We start from the raw sequence: 26,626 nt of genomic DNA, 5'->3' as shown, positions 1-26,626 counted from the left end.
ACAGCTTTGTTACAAAATGTTTAGGATCATAGAAACAGGACCTGTCTGTTCAGTGGAGTTATTCCCATCCTTTTAGTCTGGCTTTTTGGTGTTTAAAATAGCAGCAATGAATAATACACTGGGAATGTTTTGAAACTTGACACATTTTTGCTATATTAAAGAAACATACACAACTCATTAAATGTGTCCTGAATTGGTCCTGTGTGTGCTTCAGTCTGTAGCCATAGTTTCCATATAATGGAATAGAGTGAGCTGTGGTCATCAAAAAAAAAAAAAAGTAAGTTTTTTGATTTTTGTTGGGTCAGCGTGAACTAAAATGGTTAATAATAAGTGACAGGCTTTGTATATTGCATAAAATGTTATGACATTTATGTTATTTTATGCATAAAATAAAACTGTAAATAAACAGAAATCTAAATTACATTTAAAATCTTAAATCATACCTCCAGAAAATTATGAAAATGAACTTTATATAAATACAAATCTTACAAATATCCAATATTCAAAATAATTTTGTTGGATGATGTATATTTAACTAAAAATAATGCAATATGCATTATTTTGACAGATTCAAGGTTGGTTAAACGTATTTATGTCTGGTAAATTTTCTCAACCCACTCTCCTTTGGCAGGTATTGCAAAAAATGTATTTTGAATCCTGTCTGGGCAAGAACAGTCTCAAAAAATTCCATCAAAGCCACTGAGAGCAAGTGCAGAACTGACAGCTCTCTCCATAAGTACCACAACAAAATGTGTCTTGTAGCACTACCAAGAAAAACAATGACACTTCAGGAAAGCTGTCAGTCAACTGGCTACCCAGAGAGATTTATTTTGGTCGACAAAACGTGTTAAAATCCGTGAAAGAAACTGTAGGAAGTATAAAAGCTGTTGAACTAGGTGCCAAAAAATAATTGCATACAAAATGCTAAGAAATATCCAAGAAACTAACCAAAACATGTGCTGTAACATTACCAATATTTATATACAAGTGCCATTTTAGTCAAATTAAAACATATTTGCCTAAACCAAACAACTGCTACGTGTGATAAGAATAATAATAATGTGATTTATGATTTATTCCATCAGCAATAGACAAGCAACTGAACGTTTTTATTCGTTATTTCCTCACCTGAAACCTGAGGCAAAGGCGCCATCTGCTGGATTGGATGCAGACGACATTTAAAGGTAAAGAACTTTAGTGCGCAACGCAGGGTGCGTATCACGAAAAAATACGGGAGGTGAAGGACAGGATTGATAATGCGGTCGCTTCCATTATAACTTTGATTACGTGTGCTAGATATTTTCCACAGATGGCAGAGCTACTGGAGTCTGCACACTGAAAGTTGTGCATCTAGTCTATAGATGTATGCACGATTGTGCTTTTGACAGTTGCAGCGCTTAAGCGGCATAGGGAAAATCACAAGCGTATAAGGGGTGGAAAGACTTTTAAGGATATGGTTATATGCAGCTGTTTAGACACTGAAGCATTGCTGAAATCGCTATAATCTTCCAGCCACCGAAGAGGAGGAGGAGGAGGAGGATGGTTTTTGGATTTGTGCCTCTTCAAGAGAAGCAAGGTGCGGTTCAAACTCATTATGTGCTTGCGTTCATCACTATTTCATTTTCTGTCGTCAGTGTGTTTATATCAATGACGCTCTAATACAAATGTTGCACGGATACGAGCAGTTTGTGCAGGATTTTGTGGAGTCCCATCCCATCTGTGAGGTGTGCGAGAAGATTCTCCCAAAAACGCAGAGGTCTATAGTGCGCATTTTGACATATTACAACTTACACATGTGCATGCGCTTCGTATCATGTTATTCAACGCGTTCGTTTTAGCACATCAATCCTAAGAAAGTATTCCTGGGGTACAGACTGACTGCTGTCTTTAATATTATTCATTTTATCGTATTGTTGAAGTAAATAATTAAATGGCGCGAAATAACTAGCGGGGCTTAAAAGGGAATAATTGTAATGTAAAATCCCTTAACAAGAATTTGTTTCACTCAAGAGGTATTTGCCTCCCATATTGACTCCAATTACTGTAATTTACAGGGTAAAATTGCACGCATCGATTGATACAGTAGCAATGATTTCCACCTTTTTGATTGATTGTCTTATTCAGTGTGCGAATTATACTAGCCTAAGACTTTCTGAGTAAGTATCATTTTTATCGCTATGACATTTAAACCTCTGCTAAATTATTTTATGTTCCCTATTGTAAAGATCATATTTGGGGGCGCGATCTGTCAGTTTTGTGTCTTGCAATTACCGCAAATTGTAGGCTAATTTGGAGCCACTAGCTAAATGTGTGTGTGTGTGTGTTAGACTTAGGTTATTCAATAAAGTGATCCACACTAACTTGGCGTACAACCCGAAATGGATCATGATGGAAAGCGCGTGCGCAGCTTAGTGTTGTTATGGTTGGTGCCCTCCTTTGGGCGAACACAACTTTTGTTTATTAGCGTCTATTTGGCGTCTAATTTTGGTTATGACTTGCAACTTTTTGCAATTATTATTATTATCATCTTTTATCCATACTTGTATGAGAAAACGAAAAAAAGTTCTTTTTACTAAGACTCCCCTAAAAAGGTTTTTACTTCCTTTGTTCTGAATTACTGTAAGACCCCTGACCCTTAAAGGGTTAGTTCACCCAAAAATGAAAATTATGTCATTAATGACTCACCCTCATGTCGTTCCAAACCCGTAAGACCTCCGTTCATCTTCAGAACACAGTTTAAGATATTTTAGATTTAGTCCGAGAGCTTTCTGTCCCACCATTGAAAATGTATGTATGGTATACTGTCCATGTCCAGAAAGGTAATAAAAACATCATCAAAGTAGTCCATGTGACATCAGTGGGTTAGTTAGAATTTTTTGAGGCATCGAAAATACATTTTGGTCCAAAAATAACAAAAACTACGACTTTATTCAGCATTGTCTTCTCTTCCTTTTCTGTTGTCAATCCGCGTTCACGACTCCGCAGTGATGCTGCTGACGTGTTATCTGGTGCTCATAATAAATATGGCTGAGCAAAAGAATGCAAGTCTTCCTCTGTGTCGAAATCCTTATGCTGCGTTCACACCAGACGCGACTTGCGCGAATAAATTGCGCTATTCGCGCACAGTTGGACGCTTGAACATTTTGAGTTTACTCGCTTCATTCACGCGTGAAAATCCACAACAGACACGAATTCGCGTCATGAGAGGGGCTCTCCCGCTCCTTTATGTGTCCCAGACTCTCCCACTGCTTTCTGCACACTTCCTCTGAATAAACACAACTTGTCAGTGGGGAAATAATTGTAAATTACAGCGAATAAGTTGGCTTGTAGTCTTAATATGTATATATATAGCTCAAATTGAGTAAAGACCGTTTTTTTACAACTTATCAGATTGTCCGACCTCCTCACTCACTTTCTTTCAAACACGATCCTTTTTATTTCTGTTTCTATAAATGAATGAAGATGTATAGCGACGATGATTTTGTCCTCCATTGTTGTTTCGAATTTCTGCCTCAGCTCTCTATGTCACGTCACTACTAGAGCAAGCTCCTGATTGGTTAACGCGGCGAGGAAATTCGCCAAAGTTCAGATTTTTCAACTTGCGCGATTCGCGCAAATCGCGTCATTCGCGCCGCAGGATGTCAATTCGCGTCTTTGCATTGACTTAACATGTAAATCACTCGCGCTTACCGCTTCATTTGCGTCCGGTGTGAACGCACCATTAGACATGTTTGCGAAGGTTGTTTTGTTTACAGCGTGCGTCTCCCTCAGACTGTAAACGAAGCTCGGGCGCACCAGATAACATGTCAGCAGCGTCACTGTGGAGTCGTGAACCACACTCCGGAGCAGAAGGGGGCGGTAATGCACCAATAAGCTCGATGCCAACCGCCGTAAAACAGGAAAGAAGAAGAATAAGCGGAGTTGTGAACGCGGATTGACAACAGACCCGGAAGAGAAGACAATGCTGAATAAAGTCGTAGTTTTTGTTATTTTTGGACCAAAATGTATTTTCGATGCCTCAAAAAATTCTAACTAACCCACTGATGTCACATGGACTACTTTGATGATGTTTTTATTACCTTTCTGGACATGGACAGTATATTGTACAATTTTTTTAATGGTGGGACAGAAAGCTCTCGGACTAAATCTAAAATATCTTAAACTGTGTTCTGAAGATGAACGGAGGTCTTACGGGTTTGGAACGACATGAGGGTGAGTCATTAATGACATAATTTTCATTTTTGGGTGAACTAACCCTTTAATTCACACCTATACAGTCAAAACAAAAATTATTCAGACATTTTTGATATTTTTTATATATTTTTATTAGTGGGTGCAGGACACTATAGTTCATTTATGTAAGTGAGGATAGCAAAATAAAGTAAACTGTGATATATTATACCCAAAAATTCTTCATACAGTGGACTACTGGTAAAATTGATAAAAATTTGGAACCAAAAATTATTTAGACACTTTGACCTGACCATGTTTTGCTTAAGTGTCATCACAGTTTAACTCTGAGATCTTATTAAACTATAGTGAACTGTATTAATGAATGAAAGTTCAAGGTGTCTGAATAAATTTTGGTTTGACTGTAACTTGTAGCCTATGTATGAATATATAGGCTATAGCCTAACTTTTTAGCATACAGATCTAATGTGCGATGTTTGTTTTGCAGTAGTTTAGTGTTTGTGGTAGCTTATCATGGTCACTTTTAGTGGTTATCACTGTACAGCACAATAGGGGCAAGATATCACTGGATTCAATTAATCTCATGACATTTTATCTCAGATGTTGTATTATTTTTATATAAATGTTTTTTATGTTTTCATTGTTGCCCTTTTCACCTGTTACAATGCTATTGATATTGTTCTTTTCCCAAATTAACAAGACTCACTTTTTTATTACACTTGCAACTATCAAGTGCATGAAAACATCCCATACTGAACAGTAGCTTTCCCTATGAAGTAACCTCTTAACTGCGTGCTTGAAGATCTTGGCAGGTTTTTTTCTTCATTTTCACACTAAATCACGTGACTTTGACAGCCGTTTGGCTATTTGTAGCTTGTTTAACGGGACATCACATCGTTTCAATACGCTTCAATTAAATGTCTCACTAGACAAATATCTTTGCATATTTACACATGAAAAGGAAATAATCATCTCAGAGGCCCAAATGTAATTTAAACATTAGATTAAGTTTGTATCACGTATATAAAGGATATACTACATTCTTTCAAAAAAGGCTTTTTATCAGTGTGTGTTAAGACTTCAATCTGCAAACCGATAATTGGCTAATATAAGCATTCACTTGTAATGAGCGAAGACATAATGAATTGAATAATCTGTAGTGAGACATTACCATCTGCTATGGGTAAATCTGCCATTCCCCTGTCATGATCTCATAACCAATGATGTTAATGGATGTTACTAAGGTGTTCTTCCAGGGGAGGAACCTCCTCTCAAGTTTCTATTAATGTACTTTCTCTAGAGATGGCTGTGCTTGCTCAGGCAGAAAGATACTTGTGCTGAATTCACTTACTGGAGAAGAGGAGTCATCTCTGGCAGTACGAGAGAGAGAGAGAGAGAGCATGAGCTTTTTGTTTTAAAAGCCAAATGGAGTGGCATGGAAGGCAAGACAGGAGACGCAGGCACGCCTGTCTGCCCGGAGAACAAGAGAAAGACTGGCTGGGTAGACTAATTGTGTTTTAAAGTGGGTCTGTGGGTACACAATGGGGAATCGGATGGTTTTAAGCTCCCATGAGCAGCTCTAGAGGAAGAGAGAGTTGTCAGATTTGTAGGTCAGGCTGCAGGGGTTGTTGTCAGGCAGACTCACGGTGGTTTCTTAGTGGGGATCTGCACGACACCTATGTCAGTTCGGGTTACGTACGGCTTCGTTAGTTTACGCCAATCCCGTTCGCCCACCCCGTTTTGTCCCTTTATGCATTGGCTGTTGAACATCTCCTACCTTTGAAAGATTTTGAAGAAGTCATGCCTCAAAATTCTTTCGAGAAGATGAAGTGTGATACGATCATAATTGATTTCACACTTTGCAGGGCATTGTGCGAGCACATCTCAATTCCCATCCGCTCCTGGAGAAGGCTGACCCGGTTTCAGCGTGTTACGTGGGAGCGGGTCCGGTCCGGAGGGACCTGTCCCTTACTAGTGCTGATCTAAGGAAGTGAGGAAGGAGGGCACCGACGTGTTCCCTCATCCCCGATCCATCTCACACCCTTCGTGTGTGCTCCTCCGTGCGATTCTCTTAAATATTGTAGGTCATCTGGCACCTCTCCCCTTCCATTTTTGGCAACAAGGGCTGCCGGGGATATTTTGTCCCAGAAAAAAAAATAATTATCAGCCCTCCCTAATTCCCAATTATTATGAACAGGCTTATTTAAGAAGAAAGATCATGGTGGCTGTCAGAGGGAAGGATTCGGGATTCGAGCAGCTGCAGGAAGCCAATGAGGAGAGCTACGCGCCGGCCACGGCTGAGGGCACACGAAGAGGAACGCTCAGGAGTCTACTCCGCTGGGGTTAAAGTGTGCAGTGTGCACTACTTCCTGCCGCAGGTAGAGCTGTCACAGTGTGGTGTGGAGCTCTAGCTGTGTCAGAGGCTTGCCGTGTCCTTGCCTCACTGCTGCGAGAGCTGCTCGGCTGGATATCGCAATCTTTCTCACGCTCTCACCAAGGATTCTGGATCCCGCCACCACCATGGAGAAGGTAAGATGCTCCTGCAATGAATTTTCTGGGAGATTTGGAGGGTTTGATAATGCAAGATTTGAATCGTCTTTGAGTTGACACTGAGGTGATCAGCAAACTGCGGCTTCTAGTGACACACAGATGACGCATAATGTGTTATTGTTTTTCTGCTTTTGCTTTTTTGGGAATAATGCGGAATGTAAATGCGAATATTTTTGGCATCCTTTGAACAGGCAGCTTTGCTCTCATTAAAGTGTGGGGTACAGAATGAATGTTTTTCATGACAACAATGCTTGGATTATAAATATTAAGTCCCAGTAGACATATCCAGTAGTTTAAAGTGATAATTCACCCCCAAAAATCAAACCTCAATGACTTTCTTTCTTCTGTAGAGCACAAAAGAAGATATTTTGAAAGTCAATGGGGTTGAAACAAACAAACAAAAAAATGCATTTTGCAATTTTTAAGTGCTACTTGAGATATTTACAGATGCTACTTCAACTGCTACTGCTAGATCAAACGCATAAGACACCCACTCATTTGAGGCTGACAGATGTGTCAGCAAATCCCATTCTATCGCCATGCAAAAGAATCATTGTAAATGTATCTGCTTGTGCTTCAGTGCTGCTCCGAATGTTCAGAGCCTCGGATGGCACAGAGCTTGTGCACCTTCTGCAACAAGTGGCTGTGTTTCCAGTGCACAGACCTGCACCAGCACGAGAGAGGCTCCACTCAACCCTCTGATCTGCAGCACCAGCCGCGAGACCCTCCGTCACCGTCTGAAATAGGCAAGACCGTCTCTCTTTTACCAGTCTGTAATTACTTTCCACTTTTAGTTTCACTTGGCTGTTTGCTTGCACATTTCTGCTCTTAGCCACCGGACATTATCAGCTCTGCACCATATTTTTCTAACCCCTCTTCTTTAACACAATGAATAATGCATTTTATAATAAGTGTGAATAATTATCCTGTGATGTATTGTAGTGTTGTATTTTTTATGTGACCTACTTTCTAAAACTGATTTTCTCTCAGCGAACGCAGCACAAATTTGGCCAGCCTGTCCAATCCTAGCTTACTCGATACTCCTGAGCTTTTACATGAGGCGCTTTGAAATCCACTTAATATATGATAACGACACCACAAGTCCTCACAGAAAACAAGAGGAGTGGTAAAGTGACAAAAAGAACGACAGAAAAGAAAGATGACAGAGAAAGAGAGGTAGAGTGTGAGAGAAACAGAAGTGCGGGTGTGAAGCAGGATGTGGTCGGTCACCAGTATGCACTGAGGCAGTGGGAGCTCATCAGTGTTGGAGCCTGTGGTCTAGTACTTTAACACCCTCTCTCCCTGTGCAATGTGTCAGCGTGTCTCTGTCTACCCTGCATCAGCCAGCCGGTGCTTCTGATGGACAGACAGTAGATCCAGTGTGACAGGTGCTGTCGGTCGAGGTCCTTCATTTCTAACGGAGTTCTGCATTCTGCCTGACTCTCTCTGGTCAAAGAATTATATATGCAAAGGGACTGCTAAAGTGATAATGTTTTATTAAGAGTAGGTAGGACTTTTGGTATAATGGAATGGAAATGAGAATGTTTGATTTATCTGTTTATGTTGTTTGCTTCGGCTCAGGACCAAGGAGATGTGTGTAATCAAACAAACTCATTTCTGGAGAAACCTAGCCAGACATCTCTGGTGGAATTTGGGGGTTTTATGTGTAGAGCTGAAACAAACAGTTGCATCTAGTTAATATATATATATATATATATATATATATATATATATATATATATATATATATATATATATATATATATATAATAAAATATTAAAAATATAAATGTATATTCATTTAATTATATAAATAATAATATTAATAATTTAATTTTGTTTTATTGGAAAAACAAAGTAATTACTTAAAATAAAGTAAAATGATTTAAACACTGTCTGTGTGGGTATCCAGCTAACAGGGAACTTTCTCTTACATATTATTATATGGCAAAGTTCTCTCAAAGTTATGAACAAACAGTAATGTTAATAAAACATTTTGTTCAAAGATATCTGGTCCTTAATTATATTCTCACAAAAGCATTATTTATACTTCATTCATGAAACATTTTTAACTGAAATGTTTGCCTAGCATTTTTTAAATGTTATGACTTGTTTCAGAATATTAGAGATCATTTAAAAGTAACACTATGTTTGCAAATGGTAAAATGGAATGATCCCCTAATCTTCGCATAATCAAGAAAACAACATTTTAAATACATTTTAAAGTCCCCCTGAAATCAGAATTTAAGTTTTTTTTAGCTTTTAGTATGAATATGTTAGCCATAAGGTTATGAATAAGCTGGTGTGTTCCAAAACAATGACAAAATTCGCATTTTGAAGATATAAGCATTCAAAACTTACAATCTCTCACCTGCTAAAATGGATCTTGGATTTTCATGACATCATTGCAGACTTCAGCTTCTCATCAGATTTTCTGACCAATCAAATGCTCTCTAGAATCTAAAGTGTCCCGCCCCCTACATTATTAATAGACACTGCAGCTAAAATCGGTCACTTGTTTACACACATTTACTATTTTCTAAATGGTAAATGGCACATAGTGCATTAAATAGGATAGGGAACGATTAAGACAGCATAAATATGCTTTCCATTGAGGCGAATGAAGTCTGGTTTCACGTTAGTGTCGCGTGAGCCTCAGCTTACACAGTCTGCTCCGGTCCAGAGACACGATAGCACAGAGCGGAATCAGCGGATCATATCCTCATGTCGGCACAGACCACAATACGCGTCGGACCCATTTGAACTCTGCGCAGAATTCTATATTTTAAAGCGATATGGAGGAGATTAAGAAGAGAAACGGTTAGAAATTAGAAGGAAACTGAGGGTTTACCAAGCTCAGTGGCTGTGGCCGAGCTGTGATATAAACGAAACGCTATTGGTAATTTTAAAAAAGGGGAGGAGCTGTTCGATATGTCCCGCCCTGTCTTCCTGTTTCAGTTCAAATTACGTCAACACATTGAATAATGCTGCGCGTTCCAAGGCACTTCAGTGGGCCTTTAAAACTGGATGTTTTGAACGTTTAGAGAACTTTCAGAAATAGTGCTTTTATAACTTAATGGGAATGTTAGCAAAATGTTCTTAGAACATCTTTTTGTTAGCTGGGTAGTTTGTATAATCAAGAAACATTCTTATCTGATGGTTTTTAAATGTCCAGTGCTGGATGTATGTAAAAAAAGTGGGCCATTCTGAAGGCACACGTGAAAAAAGTGTCTCTTTATTTGGTTCTTTAAGTGCAACGAAATAATTATAATTATTTAGAAATAAAATAAAATAGTTAAAACTTGTCTGTGTATGTAGTTTATACAATCATGAAACTTAGTTTTCTGATCTGACGGTTTTTAAATGTCCAGTGCTTGGTGTGTGTCAGAAATGTGGGCCATTCTGAAGGCACACGTGAAAGCAGTATCTGTTACTTTATTTGGCTCTTCAAAAGCACATGTAAAGTTACATTCCTCGTATTGGCAGGGCTTTTAATGAGACATTAACTGATTGATCAAAGCTCTGCTGTGTTCCATTTTTATCTGTTTTACTTTTGCTGGAAAAATTATGCATTTATACGTCCAGAAATATTTATAAGCATTTTGATGTGCTTTGTTTTTCCACTAAAAATAAATGAAGCTAGCATAGAGACTGACTCACAGAGGCCAACAAGGTCTTTTCGCTCTATATTGGTCAAAATGATTTGAACATACTTAAAACCTCATTAAACCTCTGAGAGATTCCACATGCTTATATTAACACATTTATTTTAATGCATTTTTCAATTGTACGTTTGTAATATTTCTTTTAGATATGTGATTCTTGATTACAGTTAATGTGTTCTTAATGGGCATCAGCTAATTAGCCCTCATTTCCTCTCCTCTGTTGTGTTGCGTTTCTCAGGAGCCGGTTGCTGCGGGCATGCTGTTGTCATGTGTCCTCTTCATAAACAGGAGCCTCTGGAACTCCTGTGCGAAACGTGCGACCTCATGGCCTGCAGCATCTGTCACCTGTCCGCCCACAAAGACCACCGGTATGTGTAGAGGACACATACCCACTGACATGTATGCCTACGTTCACGATGCACTGGTCACATGCAAGCATTGCAGACACTCTCATACACATTTCTAAACACATGGTCAAAGATGCAGACAGAACAGGTGGCCACTTTCTCACGCATCAACAAATATATGCTATCGAGCATGTTGTGTGTAAACTTTAAAAGTCAAAGGTGCTTTACTTGCTGTTAGTGTTGGGGGATGACGCATTACAAGTAACTTGAGTTACGTAATCAGTTTTTAAGTAACTGGCAAAGTTGCGCATTACTTTTTCAATATACAACAAAATATCTTAGTTACTGTTTCAAATAAGTAACGCAACTTACTTTTTCACGTTTATTGACTGACAGCTCTCCTGTCCCCATGATGAGAGAAATAAAGTGCAGAGGTGTTATGTGCGCTGTGTGAACATGATGGTTATTGTAGTTCAAGACGTAATGTGAACATGCATTTACTCATATCACTTGCACGAAAACATTCAGTATTCCTCAAAAAATGAATAAAAACAATGATATGCAATCTCAGAATTGTATACAAACCTGTAAAAATGAACTATATTAAAACACACAAATAGGGATGTCCAGATCCGATCACGCGATCGGAAATCGGGCCCGATCACGTGGTTTCAGACTCGATCGGAATCGGACGTTACCTCCCGATCAGGACTCGGATATATATGTATTGGGGTGCAACGGTTCTCTGTAAAAAATCGAACCGTACGGTTCTCCACTTACGGTTCGGTACGCACTTGCACCGTGGTCCATCTCGAATGAGGACGCATCTATTGGTTAATATGGTTTGTTTAAAATAGCAACGTGGGAAACAGACAGACAGAGTTCAGATAATGTATGTTTCAGTCGATGGATGCGCAAAACGGTACAACAACAATAATCAGAAAGCGTGGACAAAACAGTTACTCTTTGTAAACTGTTAACTGCGAGTGCCGTCTGCTCTAATGTCCAGTCATGTACGCCGTCATCGCCGTTGATAGCGCGAGCGCAGGTGAGACCTGAACAGCACACGCTGCTATCTGTGTTTAAACTAACTCATTTAAGCCTTGCTGATTTAAACCTTCAAGAACAAAACGCGAAAGAGAGCTCGCGCGCTGTGAGAAGATTTGTGTGCGCTCATCCGAAGCGCGCACACGCTTATTTCAGTCAGCGCGCAAATACTGAGTTCTCTTTCAAGTCTTGCGCTTCAGCGGACAAATTCATACAAAAATTATGTCAACATGCCCGTCTTAGCGAGTATCCTAGCAAACATAGTCGGTTATGTCTTAAGTGAACGTATATTAGTTGAGAAAGAAAGGCACATGTGTAACAGTATATGTAGGCCTACTGGATCGTGCATGTCTTATAGGGAAAAAAACTATTCCTGCTGCCTGTTTTTAATGTTAAATCAAACAACAAATAACAAAGAAATCACTCACTGCTCTTGACTGAATAGTTTTTGTAACTTCAATAATGATTAATCTTTATTTATTTTATACAGTAAAGATAATATGCAGTGATATTTTATATTTGATTACTTTATCCATTTTCTGTACGTGAAAACGATTGTTAGATACCTGAAAAACCTGAAAAGCACTGTTCCTGGATCATGGATCTGTTTTTTCGCTCTTCTTTATTCTTTTTTATGTATTATAGCAGTATCGGATCGGGACTCGGTATCGGTAGATACTCAAAATCAAATGACTCAGACTCGGACTCGAGGGCAAAAAAACGTGATCGGGACATCCCTACACACAAATATACTTTATGTATTTAATCTCACTTTATTAAAAAATGAGATTGTTGAACTTTCTTCTCCTGTATCCTATTCTTCTTTAATCCAGAATAGATTAAAACCCTCTACTGTACAGGTGTAAATATGCATTTCATTCAGCCTGAAACTTATTAATTTCACTTTTGTTGTAAAAGGGCCTGGACATTTGCCAAAAATAGAACTTTTTTTGTTAAAAAACAAACAAGCAAGCCTAGCCAATGAGAGAAAAACTAACACAAAAGTAAAGTAACACATTATAGTACTTTTCATAAAAAGTAACTAAGTAACTCAGTTAGTTACTTTTTTAGGGAGTAACGCTGTATTGTAATGCATTACTTTTAAAAGTAACTTTCCCCAACACTGTTTGCTGTTGGTTTTTTGTCTATAGGCTGGTGCATGTTGGGAAAGCTCTGCAAGACCAACGCTGGCTCCTGCAGAACCTCATGGCCCGAGTGGAGGAGAAAAGATCAGCTGTGGAGAGCACCGCCAAACAGATCCAGGGCAGGTGGGACAATATCTCACCGATTCCACCTCCACGATGCTGCTAATGTTAGCGTTAATGCTAATTAAGCAAATCGTGTCCATTACTCATCTAAAACGTTAACAGGCAACAAGCGTAGATTATATGAAGTATAATGACATTAACAAGATCCATTACTTCCTTTGAATGATTTCAGCAGATGTTCAAGCATCCAGATGTACCGTTTGTTTATCCTCCCTTAGCCATCTGCCTGTTCGTTTTTCTTTCCATTTGTCCAGGCTCCACGGTATAAAGATCACGCAGAGGAAGGCAGAGAACCAGATAAAAATGGCAAAGATGATTATGATGAACGAGCTTAACAAACGGGCCAACCTATTAATAGAACAACTGGAGGTAATTACTTTTTTCCCTCGTTTTTCCTCTCTATCTCTCTGCGCCGTTCCAAACGTATTCATCTCCAAACATCCAGCTGACGGTTTATGTACTGGTGATGGAGCGTGCGGAACAGAACGTCTTCAGAGCGAATCATGCAAAATTGGCAGATTCCGCCAAGTAGTGACATATTCAAACAGATGGGGATCTTGGGAAAAGTGCTGAGGAGATCCATGTTTTTGTCGTTGTCTTTTGTCTGCAGAGTATCTCCAGTGATTTCAAGCAACGTCTGGAGGACCAGCTGCAGGGGGCCATAGAGCTGTGCAGCCAGCTGGAGCACGTGCAGAACTTCATTACCTGGGCTACGGCCCACCACAGACGCAATCCGCTGCTATTTAGCAAAGAGCTGGTAGGATTTTCTTCATGTCCAAGTGGGCTTTAGATGTTAAGATTCCTGGCAGCTGCCTGCCGTGTTTCTGGCAGGTCTCAAAAAGATGTCAGCGCTATTAGTTTAAAGCAGCCTCACCTCTTTTTACCATTGCATTTAGATCTCTTAAAATTAGGCTTAATCATGCTCTCACAAACTTAAAAATAGAGACTGTGCAGAAAGAGTTTCAGTTTGACTGCCAGAATTGCATACAATATTTATAACTCAGTGTCTCTGTAATCATGAGGTTTGATCTATAATTCATTTGTCAGATTGCTCTTCAGATGCAGCAATTACTGGAGCCACTGATGCTCTCAGAGGCTTGGACCCCGTTGAAAATCAAGTTTAACTGGGATGCCAGCTTCTGGACCAAGCAGATGTCCACTTTAGGTAAACTGAATAGGCCAATCACAATGCAGTATGCAAATACCATTACGTCATCATCACTTGGATGACACAATGGAAATTTTTAAATATATATTTAAATAATATTTAAATTTCTTAAAAATAGAACATATTTTTGTTTTAGTTTTGTGTTTGGATGAAAATATCATATATCATAAAATAAAATAATTTTGTAATGTTCGTTTGTCAGTTTTACTAAAGTTGCATTTAATTTCACTCAGCAAAAATAACGTTTTAGTTGATGAGAGAGCAAAGTTAAACCAAATGTTCAAACAGTTTATACAGTGTATTTATTTAAACGTATCATATTTTCATCAATAGCATGTTTTAATTAAAATAAGTATAGTTATAAATAATAATAAAAGATTATTTATAATTTTAAATAATTACAATTATAATGATGATATATATAAAAAACTTTTGTTAGTGCTTTTTTTCAGTAATACAAGATTAACACTGGTGGAGAAGTAAGATGAAATGTCTGAGGAATACTGTATCTATTGCCGCACAGTCATTGTAATGATTCCTCCTTGCTTTAGGTCAGCTGGTTGTTGAAGGTGGAAGTCGTTCATACTCAGAGGTTGTGGGTCACCCCAGTATCTTGCGACCCCAGCCTGTCCCATGCATAGCAATGCCTCCTCTGTGCCATGCGGTGAGGGAACCTGGCTGTGCCTACCAGACCTTCTGCCAGCCCCAGCTCTGCTGCCTTCACTGCAGACCAACTCAATCCGTCTCTTTGGATAAATTCCCTGCCCAGTGTCCTCAAGCCGCTAGACGGAGCTCCCCACCGTCCCTTCACAGCTGCTGGGAGGCTGATACATCTGTCCCCATGCATCCAACTGGAGCTCAGCCTATACAGCAGTCCACCTCTCACCCTGGATCTGACCTCGCCCAGCATGGAACCAGCTCTGCTTTGCCCCGGCAGCCTGTCGGATCCAACAACCACCCGCTGCCCGAGCCGCTCCCTGCTAATTCCAACCAGACTGTCGTGGACGGAAGAAACTCTGCACCAGGCCAGTCTCCTAATGGAAGAGGGCAAACATCTGTACCTGAAGCAGTCACAGGGCAAGAGGCATCACCAGACAGAGAGCTGCCACATGTCCACAATCAGGCTCATGTGCAGATGACCACAGACACCAGCAACCAGCCCATGGTTGAACTGCAACCTATCGTTGCTCGCATCAATGACGACAGGGTGAGTTTCATTAATGCGTTTGTTTATCTGTACTTTGCAAAGCAATACCTTTGCTCTCAGTGTGCTGACCGCAATCTTCAGGCCTGGTGCTCTTTAGTGCTTGCAAAGGTTGCATGTCAACCATGCTGTTAACTGGTCCACACCACAAGTCCTAGCAGATGAAAGACCATTGAGTAGCACTGCAAATGTGCTGAGGCATTGAAGAGGGCTGCAGTGTGGGGTCCTTACAGTATACCGATTTTTGGTAGTTGATCTTTTTTTAAAATTTATTTATTTATGAATGTGGTTCATTAGTGGTTCTAAGCCAGGGGGACGGGCCCACTAGGGGTCTCAGCAAACTTTTAAGAGGCCCTCAAGATAAAATGATTTAAATTAAGAAAAAACAAGCATTAAAGGGGTCATGAATTGAGAAATCAAAATTTCCTTGAGCTTTTGACATAACAGGTCATCATACTATAAGAATATACTATTTCAGAAGTTTCAGAACTGAACGCTTCCTTGTTAGTCCAAAATCAGCTTTTACTTAAACCGAGCCCAGATTACGACTGGTTCTGGAATGTGCCTATTTATTTAGACATAGATAGGTGAAAGACCGTTTCTGCAGAAGAAGATCAACACCTCCTTCTACATTGTTACCACTGTAGCCCCGCCCACTGATTTCCGCATGACAAGTAGTAGGTAAATAACAGGCGTGGCGCTATCACTGGATAGAGCAACTGAGCAATAAACATGCCTTTGAAGAGTGCAAAATGTAGCTGCATTGGATTTGCAGAGAGCCTGAAGTTAAAAAACAATGCTGTGCCTCTCACTATTGCTTTGTTACAGATCATTTGATATATACGGTTTATGTGTACATGCATAACCAAAATCACCAGTGACCAGTGATTTCTGATATGTTATGATTCGTGTACAGTCAGATGTTCTTTGTCTCAAAATCGTTTATTGTCAGTAAATCAAACCAATGACGAAATGGTTAACTCTCTTAGTAGGATGAAAATCTGTTATTTAGACTGAGATTAAATTATATATAGAAAGTGATCAAAGAACGCTCCCTTTACAATCGCTGTAGCTGTCAATCAAACAGCGTGAGGTTATCAGTGACTTGAGTTCTGGGCTCTCGCCAAAACTCCCGTTAGAATCAACAAATCTCTTATTTACATTATTGTGTTTGCACTGTTAGTTATAATGAAAGCATTCGTTAGTGTGCAGAAATTGAGTTACAATGACGAGATCACTGCATTTATTCACTCAACAACATGTCTGTGATCGGCTACATGCTCATCACTGCAACCTTTCATGACACAATCTCAATATAATGCTATGATCAACACTTTCACGATTAGTAAACCTTGAGAACTGTAATAGTAAAAATGTGCTAAAAGTTTTCGAGAGTTCGACATGTAATATTTAGCTATTTTTATATGCAAAGATATCAGCCAATCACAGCAGTGGGCCTTTACACTAAAGTCTCACAGCAGACACGCCCCTTAAAACAGAGCGTTCAAATCAGAGGGCTAAAATCAGGGTTGGAAAAATACCTTTTATTTCTAAATTATGACAATTTTTGATGTAAAAATCATACTAACATTATAAGTGCACCTCAGAAAACATAAATTAATAAAATAATGCAGTTCATGACCACTTTAAAGTAAACTCCTCAACACAATAGATATTTCTTCATTTCTTTTTCATTAAAGTACCAGGTTACCACTGTCTTAGGTATATACCAAGGTAGCCTATTTATGAAGTATGATTTGTAGACCTGGAAAAAACATGTAAATTAATAAAATCTGTGGGGATTTTTATACATTTTTATGAACTATATTTAGGCCAAGTTATAAAATATTTTGTCAGATAGACATTGTGAATAAAAATATGTTTTAAAAATTCTTTATCCTTAATCATTATCATAAATCACAAATGACTGGAAAAGTCAAGGGGCCTTTGAATATTGTTGTGGAAAATGGGGCCTTGGAGACAAAAACGTTGGAAACCACTGCTCTGTAAGGTCATAAAATTGACAACATATATAATTAATTATAAATTAAAGTAAAAAAAAAAGATTTGATATTCGATTATTAGTGATTATTTTAACTATTGTTTATATTGAATTACTGTATAGTAAGTTTGTTTGTATATATAGTGCGCAGTTTGCTGTTTCAATTCAAACGTAGCATTTTGCTGTGCTTGTGCTTTAATATTTGGAGTGGGTGACGGTGTGAGAACAGTGAACTCGACATTGCAATAGCCTCCACCACCAATATTAATTTAGAAAGAGGAAATCAAATCATTCCAGGCAGCACCATCTCTATTTATGCCACTGTAATGTGTTTTCATCTTGACAGCTGCAGATAACACCTCTGCAAGCAGATGGTGAGACATAAGCGAGGACAACTGTGGTGTGAGCTCAGAAACAATTAAGACCGCACAATAGCGCGCACACATACAGACTCACTCTGCTCAGCAACCGCTCCTCGAGCTGTATTGGACGAGAACCAAATCAGGCAATAGAAGTTATTATTAGATCTCTTGATGTCAGTATTTTGATACATTTTCCTAGGACAAACACCAATCAAAATCACTTTCCCTGTAAGATTTGGCACTCCAGAGGCAAATTAGTGTAATATTTATTTTTTTATGTATCATCTTCAGCCCATAACTGTGACATGATTAAAGGGAGGGAAAAAAGCGCTTGGGTGCAACCACATATTTACTTAACCTGGCATTAATGAGAAGCTAGGGGAATTGAAGGAGCCGGCTGTTGCATTTTTCTTCATCTCGCTGTAGAGCCCACACGATTACCTCTAAAGTCTCTGAGACCTCCTACCTTCTCTCTGCACCCACACATGCTTGCAAGACACACTCTCTACAGCTTGATTCATTCCACCCTCTCCTCCTGGGCTTCTATCAGGTGAGTGTTTTTAATCCTGAGGTAATTATTATAGAAAGACGAGGAAGAAAAAACCAAGAGAGGGCTAAAAGACAGAAGGAGGAGGGGCTTCAGCGAGAGCACGGGCTGCTGCCTCCGACTCTGACATTTGTCGTGTTAGTGAAGGATGCAGTCGCTTGGGCTTTTCTAGAACTTTGCGCATTAGTGAAATTATGACAAGAGAAGAAGAAGGCCGTGGAGGAGAGAAAGTCTAATCTCTGATGTGTTAATGCTGCTTATTCAAAGAAGCCTTTTCGTGCCCCAGATGTGGGATTTACATACGATAATTGGTGCTGTAACTAAGTCATATATTATCAGGAGAATAATTTTGTAGCGTTCTGAGTTGCGGCACTTTTCTCTCCGTTTGATAGATGTGTGCTTGTTGTTGTTCTTTCATTTGCTCCAAACTAGCTACTGTGCATTGTCACACTCAAGGTTGTTGTTCCTCACCTCTATGTCATCTGTTGTCACTGTTGCTATGGTTGTAGAGCTGTTGAGATCACTTTTAGCCTAGTGCTGCGCTAATGAGAGTTTGGCTCTTTTCCGTAGAGATCCTCGGCGCTGGAGATGTACGCGCTGGCTCAAGGCCGAGGAGGTGACCGGCGGAGCCGCTCCGATTCGAAGCGGGCGACCAGGTCTCAGAGCACTGCCGTAGGGCCCAGAGGACCTCGTAAAAGGCTCTGCAAGACAGGCCGACCAAGGCTGCTCACAGCCTGGCAACAGTGGCTGGGGACCAGGGATGCACAGCGCAGCAGGTAAACTATATACATGCTGAGACAAATAGAGACATTTAGATATTAGTGCAGTGGTTCTTAACCAGGGGGCCTCAGCAAACTTCCAAGGTGGACTCAAGATAATCTAAAATGTTTTAAAATAAGGCAAAACAAGCTAAACAACTAAATAGGAGATATTTCTTAATTTAATTCACTCCCAAAATTTAACAGTTTATTTTATACTTAATTATTTAGTTTAATTATTTTAGTAACATATTTTACACTCCTAATTGCTATAAACGAAAAACACAAAACAAAAACAAAACAATGTAAGGCCTTGGAGTCAAAAAGCTTGAGAACCACTTCATTAGTGGGGTTTGTCCCAGAGCTTAGCATTGTTTCTATGGGTTCTGAAATACCTTCTTAAAAATACATTGCCAAAAAGGTTTGTAGGGTCCATGTTTAACATTAATAGTATACCCTAAAGGGTAAGAATAGTACATTGACATGAATATTTCACTATATTAATATTAATAGTAATTGACATTGATGAAATGTTCTTGTCCTGAAGTGCTTTTCATCATGATTTCTTTTTAAGTCTATTTCAAACATTCAGTCTCTGTCATACAGTCCAAAACACCTTTGTTCCAGTGCATGCAGATCTATTACTTGCCTTTTAAGGGATAAACCAGATGATGTGCATCAAAAGAGATAACTGTTGTCTAGGAAACGGTTCCTTTAACCTCTTTCTGTTTGAGAACAAATTAGATGCAGCAGCCCACATAACCAATTGTATTCAGTTTAACAAGTTCACTGTTCGCTCACATTCATATTCACTGATTTTGTCTGCATGCTGATGTTGTGACATCACAGCATCCATTACCTGTCAACAGAATGGCAATGTTTCAAAACCTGTTCCTGTATCTCAGCAGGTCTGTGCACAACTCAATGCTTCTGAGATGATCCCGGGACATATAGGCGGTCACAATGCATCCTCGCTGACCACCTACAAGTCTGAACCAGGTGAAAATGGCCATTTATCATTTCTAAACAAGCTAATGTCATGTTTAACTTGCAATATAAATAAATGAAGACAATCTGTAGTGGATTAATCAACCTAAATAACACTTTCCTGGTTTTTAGAAAATGTTTATGCATATGCCTATGAAAACAAAAGACTGAAAACCAGAAAGAAGAACAGAATGCCTCGAGAGGATCCAGACTCCAGGTATAATTGATTTAAGTAAATGGACAAGTAACTGGTGCTGCACAAATTGTGTGAAAAAAATAGAAAGAAGAAAATTTAAATTACAATTTAAAATGTGATTAAAAAAGCTCCAGGTTTGCTGTGCTTGTTGGTGGGGCTGCAGAACATGGCCGAAAATTGTTTGTTTATTATTTGTTAATTGATTATTTACAGCATCAATATGACTAAAAAATAATAAATATACCACACAATACAAATATTAAAGCCAAAAATACTGTATGTATCAATGCAACTTTCATGAAGTAAACTTTCACTAAAGCCTTCCTTCTGCTGTAAAAATAGTCCCTGACCGTGAACAGCAACAGAAGTTACATTATTACACCATTAGATGGCGGCAAAGACTGTCTTTATGAGTGTGTCAGTCAGTAGCGAAGACTTTTACATTGAAAAGACTGAATTGTTGTGAACAATGAACAAGACATGCAACTGACAAATGCTTTGACTAGCGCTGTCAGTCACAGAAGCCCTTAACTATTAAAATCTTAACAGATTTTTTTATTATGAACATAGGACTGACCTGAACGAAAATTCTAAATCTGAATGCAGGTAATAAACTCACTCAATCGATCTCTTTCTCACAATACTCTTCTACATAATACAGTAAGCTTCAATGAACAACATCAACTGAGAACATACAGTTTACGTTGCTAAGAGTGGTTGCTAAGGGTGTTGTGTAGTGATACACAGAACCTTTGGGTGAAGGACAGGACACAGGACAGGAACTAACTGTTTTATAATAATTGTTATTATTATTATTATTATTATTACTAAATAAAATATAAAACAGTATAAGAAATGTTACTGTAGTATTTCACTGTAAAATAAAATTTGATTATTTAAGAAAAATAATAATAATAATAATAATAATAATATTGTACTGTACAAATGTAAAATGATAAATATTAATATCTTAATATCTATCATTACAAGTATGAGAACATGTAAGCGACCCAGACCCATATACAGAGATTTGTGTGTTTGTGTGGAGCAGTATTTAATGCAAACTGAGCCACTCTGAGACATTGAAAACACCGGTTCATAAATGAACATAGTGCCACACTTCACACGCAGTTCTTATTTTAAATTAAATCACAGCCTTTGCCATTTGATAATCACACTAAACCATATCATCGGCTTTCTATTAATCCTGCAGCCCTACAAGTAAATTTGCAAGTTTGTCCTAGATAGGTTGAAATGTTTGGGTATTTTTGTTTGCTACAGTGACAAAGAAGCCCCGGATGGTTCTAAGGTTCCAGTTGTGTGTCTCGAGCGACTCAAGATCCTGGTATCACGACATCCACCACAGAACCATCAGAGCACAGATCTTACTTCTCAGACAGAGTCTGGACTCAAACCTGAAGAAACTGTCTTGAGGGTCCTAGAAAGAGAGGTCACTTCTCAGGTATCACTTTAATGTCGATGAAATGTTTCTCTAGAAGGTTTATATCACCTCATAGTTTATAATAATAATTTTCATGTCCTTGAAGGGAACATTGGATAAGGAGTCAGTTCAGGCAGAGGACAGCGTGTCGCCCACAGATCAACTACCACCAGAACATCTGCATAGTTGTGAATCATCTGGCTCCCTTGAGGTTTCTCAGCCTCCAGTGCAAGAATTTTGCAACATAAACCAAGAGTCTGGGGTACTAGCCATCTCCAATGATTCAGATCCTGTCTTACAAACTGAACCTGAAGCGATACTCTTCCCATCTGAACTCAGATCAGTTACGTGTTCTGAATCCACAAGAGAGGCTGAACCGGGCTCAGACGGAGATGTCGAATCAGAGCTCCTGCAGGAATCAGATCCGAGCGCTGAATCTGAACTGCAGGTCGAATCCGAATCAGATGTCATTTCTGAGCAACCACCAGAATCAGTGCACTCAGCTTCTGAACAGGAATTTGAATCAGATCCAGATTCCACAGCCGAAGTGACTCTGAACATTGAACCTGAGTCTGAATCGGAGGCTGAGCGGCCGGTTCTCCCACACGCCACCAGCTCTGAGAATGTATCAGAACCTGCTGTTGAGGATCAGCCTGCAGAGGAAAGACCTGAGATAGAGAACGAGGACTTCTGTGCGGTCTGTCTCATTGGAGGCGATCTTCTATGCTGTGATCGTTGCCCGAAGGTCTTTCACCTGTCATGCCATGTCCCCCCACTTCATAGCTTTCCTATGTAAGCCCTTATCCCTCCTACTTAACATATCCGCCTTTGTCTTTGCTTACCACTGAAACTAACCTTTACCATCATGGGCTTCCACAGAGGCGACTGGATTTGCACCCTGTGCAGGGATGTGGAGCAACCAGAGGTGGAATATGACTGTGAGAATGTCCAGATGTCCACAGACACGATGCCATATGGGCTGTCAGCGTGTGACCAGAGGGTAAGTGAAGGGGGTGTCGGGTCTCATCTGGCCTAGCTCTGATCAATCCCGTGACCTGATCTGGGAGTCTAAATCCAAAAAAAGTTCCTCCCTCAGGAAATTTACAGTCTGTCTAACAAAAGTGAAATATCTCTGTTGATGGATGACTGTCGTTTGATCACAGAAATGCGAGAAGTTGACGCTGCTGATCCTCAGCAACATTCTCAGTGCTCCGTTCCATGAGCCTGTCAGCCCTCTGGTAATTTTAAAATGAATATCTCATGATTTTATATTTGTAGATGATACTTTTATTACTTTAAATCTGTTCATTTTTTATCTTTATCTATTTGTAGGCCCGTCATTATTATCAGATCATCAAGAAACCCATGGATTTGTCTGTCATTCGGAACAGGCTCAGCAGAAACAGCCACACACACTATCGTTCCCCTCAGGAGTTTGTGGCTGATGTCCTGCTCATGTTCAAAAACTGTGCCAAGTTCAATTACGTGAGTGAAATGCATTATTTTTTTAATCTACTTCCTCCTAGCCATTAGTGTTGAATATTTAATTTCATAACTGATTCACATTCAAACCACGTGCTGATGTAATGATTATGCATCACTTTTTTAATATCCCGTTTAATTTAGTTGAAATTAAATTCTTAATAGATTAAGCTAAAAAAAAAGCTACACCCATTTGAGTTAATTTTGTGTATTTGCATTGTATAATAAATGAAGTTCTGAACGAAAGTTCTGGAGGAGCTTGTTCATCTAATCCTGTCCATCAAATCACATGAATTTATAAGTGGCTACTTACAGTGCCACAATCTGGCATTCTCCAAATCCATCTTTATTTCTTCTACACTACATACTTTACCAAAACTTTACCAAATCTTTAATAATTTAGCAAAAGTATGTGGTCATTTAATGACACCAATTACAAACAGGTGCATAAAAACAAACTATGATGGATGGTTGTCCCAATCCATTTACCTACAGTAGTGGCCAAAAGTGATGTCCAGAGGAAAAAAAAAAAAAAAAAAAAAATGTACACAGTAAAATACTGTTTTCCATTGAAACAGTAATATACCATAAAAACAATGCTTTCTGGGTAATATTTGTTGTTTTAAGAAAAGATGCCTATTGGCTACTTTTTCTCGAAAACGACAAATAATATTACCCAGAATGCATTGTAATATACTGAAGTAATATACTGTATAAACAATTCATTCTGGGTAATATTTGTTAATTTCGAGAAAGTATCCTATAGGTTACTGTCTCGAAAATGACAATATTACCCAGAATGCATTGTAATATACTGAAGTAATATACTGTATAAACAATTCATTCTGGGTAATATTTGTTAATTTCGAGAAAGTATCCTATAGGTTACTGTCTCGAAAATGACAATATTACCCAGAATGCATTGTTTTACGGTATACTACTGTTTCAATAGAAAGCGGTATTTTACTGTGTACATTTGTTTAGGTTTTTTTACAGTTATTTTTTAGTGTACATTTGTAGCATATTTCATTAGATTACCCAAGTTTTGTATCTTAATCTAAATACTTTAGAATACTTTGGAATACTAATAAGTATGTAACACAAAAACAAGGTAATTCATGTTTTTATCTCACAATCCTGACTTTTTTCTCAGAATTGTGGGATATAAAGTTGCAATTGCGAGTTATAAAGTCAGAATTGTGAGGTGAACGTGCAATTACCTTGTTTTTGTGTGACATATCAGTATTCCAGAGTATTCTAAAGTATTTAGATTAAGTTACAAAACTTGGGTAATCTAACGAAACAAGTCACAAATGTATTTGGTAATCTGTAAAAAGTAACCTACCCAGCACGCTTAGAAAATCTAAAAAAAAGAAAGAAAAAAAGAAGAAAATCTTTAACCAATTTTTAATAGTATTCAAATAAAGCATGTACATGTCGGTTTTTTCTTTGTCCAGACATCACTTTTATATATATATATATATATATATATATATATATATATATATATATATATATATATATATATATATAATATTTTATATATAAAATATTTATAATAAAAATATGATTTATTAAATGTATGCTTATAAATAAAAAAAACAACTAAATTTAAACTGTATTCCCTAAAAAAATAATATCTTAATCTTAAGTGCGAAACAAAACAAAAATACTGATTACAACAGTTTTTTTTTTTTTTTTGCAGATATTGATGCAATTATTTAGTATCAACATACTTTAGATTGATATAGTATTAAATATGTATAGGAGAGGAGTATACTCAGACATATGGTTGTCTCTAGATCTTAACTTCAAGCTGTTTCTCTCTCCAGCCGGACTCAGAGGTGGCTCAGGCAGGCCACAGTCTTCAGTCCTTTTTTACCTCCAAACTGTGTGAGGTATTCCCAGATCTGACCTGTCCTGTCCAGGAGGAGGAGGACTCCGACGTTGAGGATTACGAGGAGCTGGAACGTGCCATGGTGACTGGATTTCCTTGGCCTGAGAGAAAAGAGCAGAGCCACAGGAAGAGGAAGAGGAGGCACTCCCTAAACTGGAGGAGAAATCACTATTAGTTGTGCCTCTATATACATGTACAGAGACATTTGATCCACTTTGATCTCTGAGTTTTCCATCCTGGCTGGATTGCTGTTTTTTTAAGGATTCATGTTGAAATACAGTATATGTTTTTTCTGAGGACTATAATCTCACACATTATAACCAGTTCATGTATTATGCTGTTATCTGTAGCTGTGGGTAGGTGTTCATATAAGCCTATATCTCCAGACTTTGCCTAAGGTCTTGCACTAGTATTTATTCCAATGCTTACACTTATATTAAATTGTACAATCAATTTGATAGCTGACTGGTTGCTGGCAACTGCTATTTAGTAAAGATAGATATGCAACATTAATTGGAAATATTATATAATATGTTTGTTCTAAATTTCATTCTTCTTTTAATCCAAATATCCCTTGTAATGAGGTACTTTTCCCAGCTGTTTTACTGTGATGATTTTATTGACCCGTAGAGGGAGCACTTCATATAGCCTGTGGCAACACATTAGTTCATATTGGACTTTTTTGGTGGCTGGAGGAGGTGCGTAATGTGATTGAATCCCACGACCCCTTTCTAGAATAAAATGGGGATTTATTAGGCTGATGTTGCTACATTACTGTGATGTTTTAAATTGATCTTTCAAATGTTTATTGACTAATTAGACAGAAATATCTAATCTTTTCAGAGGCGGGTGGAACACTTTTTAGTCCAGCATGTTCCTCCATGTGGTTCACAAACAGGTTTGATATTCATATGTCTTCTGAATTTTGTAATACTGGTCTTTAATTGCTAAAATTGCTGTGCAGATCATGTTAAGTCCTCTTTTAATGCTATTTACTATCATTAGCTGGATTGTAATTAGTCTGAAATATATACTGTATGGTGTAAATATACAATTAAGACCCTCTTGTTTCTTTCTGCTACACAAACATACAAACATTGCTTCTCCCTAATGATTTTAAAATCAGACTGGAACCTAATTTAAATATACAGTCAGTCATGAATGAAATGTTGCTGATTAAACTGTCAAGACTTTGTAAAATTTAAAGCAAAGCATTACATATTGGTGAGTCACTAAAGAAATATCAGAGTGCTTTTTTAAAGGCCTTTGTTGCATTATCACAAATTGCCTGCCAGAAGTAGGCTCATTTTATCACAAATTACTCATGCAAATAATTGCTTTTCTAAAAACAACTGTAACTTCTAGCTTTGATTGAAATGTACAAAATAAGAGATTAAAACTACATCTGGAGATTTTCAAAATAATATAAATAACATTGCTGTGTCAACAGAACCTTTCCTACTGCACCATTCATTTTCTCATGACATTTACAATTTAAAGCTGCGGTTTGTAAA

At 38.3% G+C, this 26,626-nt stretch overlaps 1 protein-coding gene across 1 annotated transcript; it reads left to right on the top strand.

Annotated features, from left to right (window-relative positions):
* Positions 1-330: 330 nt before the first annotated feature.
* Positions 331-26,170, top strand: trim66 (tripartite motif containing 66). The gene is made up of 19 exons (XM_048183279.1): positions 331-1,576; positions 6,389-6,720; positions 7,322-7,487; positions 10,645-10,774; positions 12,952-13,068; positions 13,323-13,437; positions 13,679-13,825; positions 14,116-14,233; positions 14,788-15,443; positions 18,922-19,127; positions 19,795-19,877; positions 19,959-20,108; positions 20,229-20,313; positions 21,574-21,754; positions 21,840-22,525; positions 22,613-22,733; positions 22,897-22,971; positions 23,066-23,218; positions 25,048-26,170. Exons 2-19 carry the CDS (start codon positions 6,712-6,714, stop codon positions 25,285-25,287), a joined length of 3,438 nt encoding a protein of 1,145 aa, XP_048039236.1. The 5' UTR covers positions 331-1,576; positions 6,389-6,711; the 3' UTR covers positions 25,288-26,170.
* Positions 26,171-26,626: the final 456 nt, after the last annotated feature.

The sequence above is a fragment of the Megalobrama amblycephala genome, linkage group LG3 (assembly GCF_018812025.1).
Source record: "Megalobrama amblycephala isolate DHTTF-2021 linkage group LG3, ASM1881202v1, whole genome shotgun sequence".
Classification (NCBI taxonomy): Eukaryota; Metazoa; Chordata; class Actinopteri; order Cypriniformes; family Xenocyprididae; genus Megalobrama; species Megalobrama amblycephala.
Note: the sequence above shows the minus strand (reverse complement) of the source record. Positions and strands in the feature narration are given on the sequence as shown.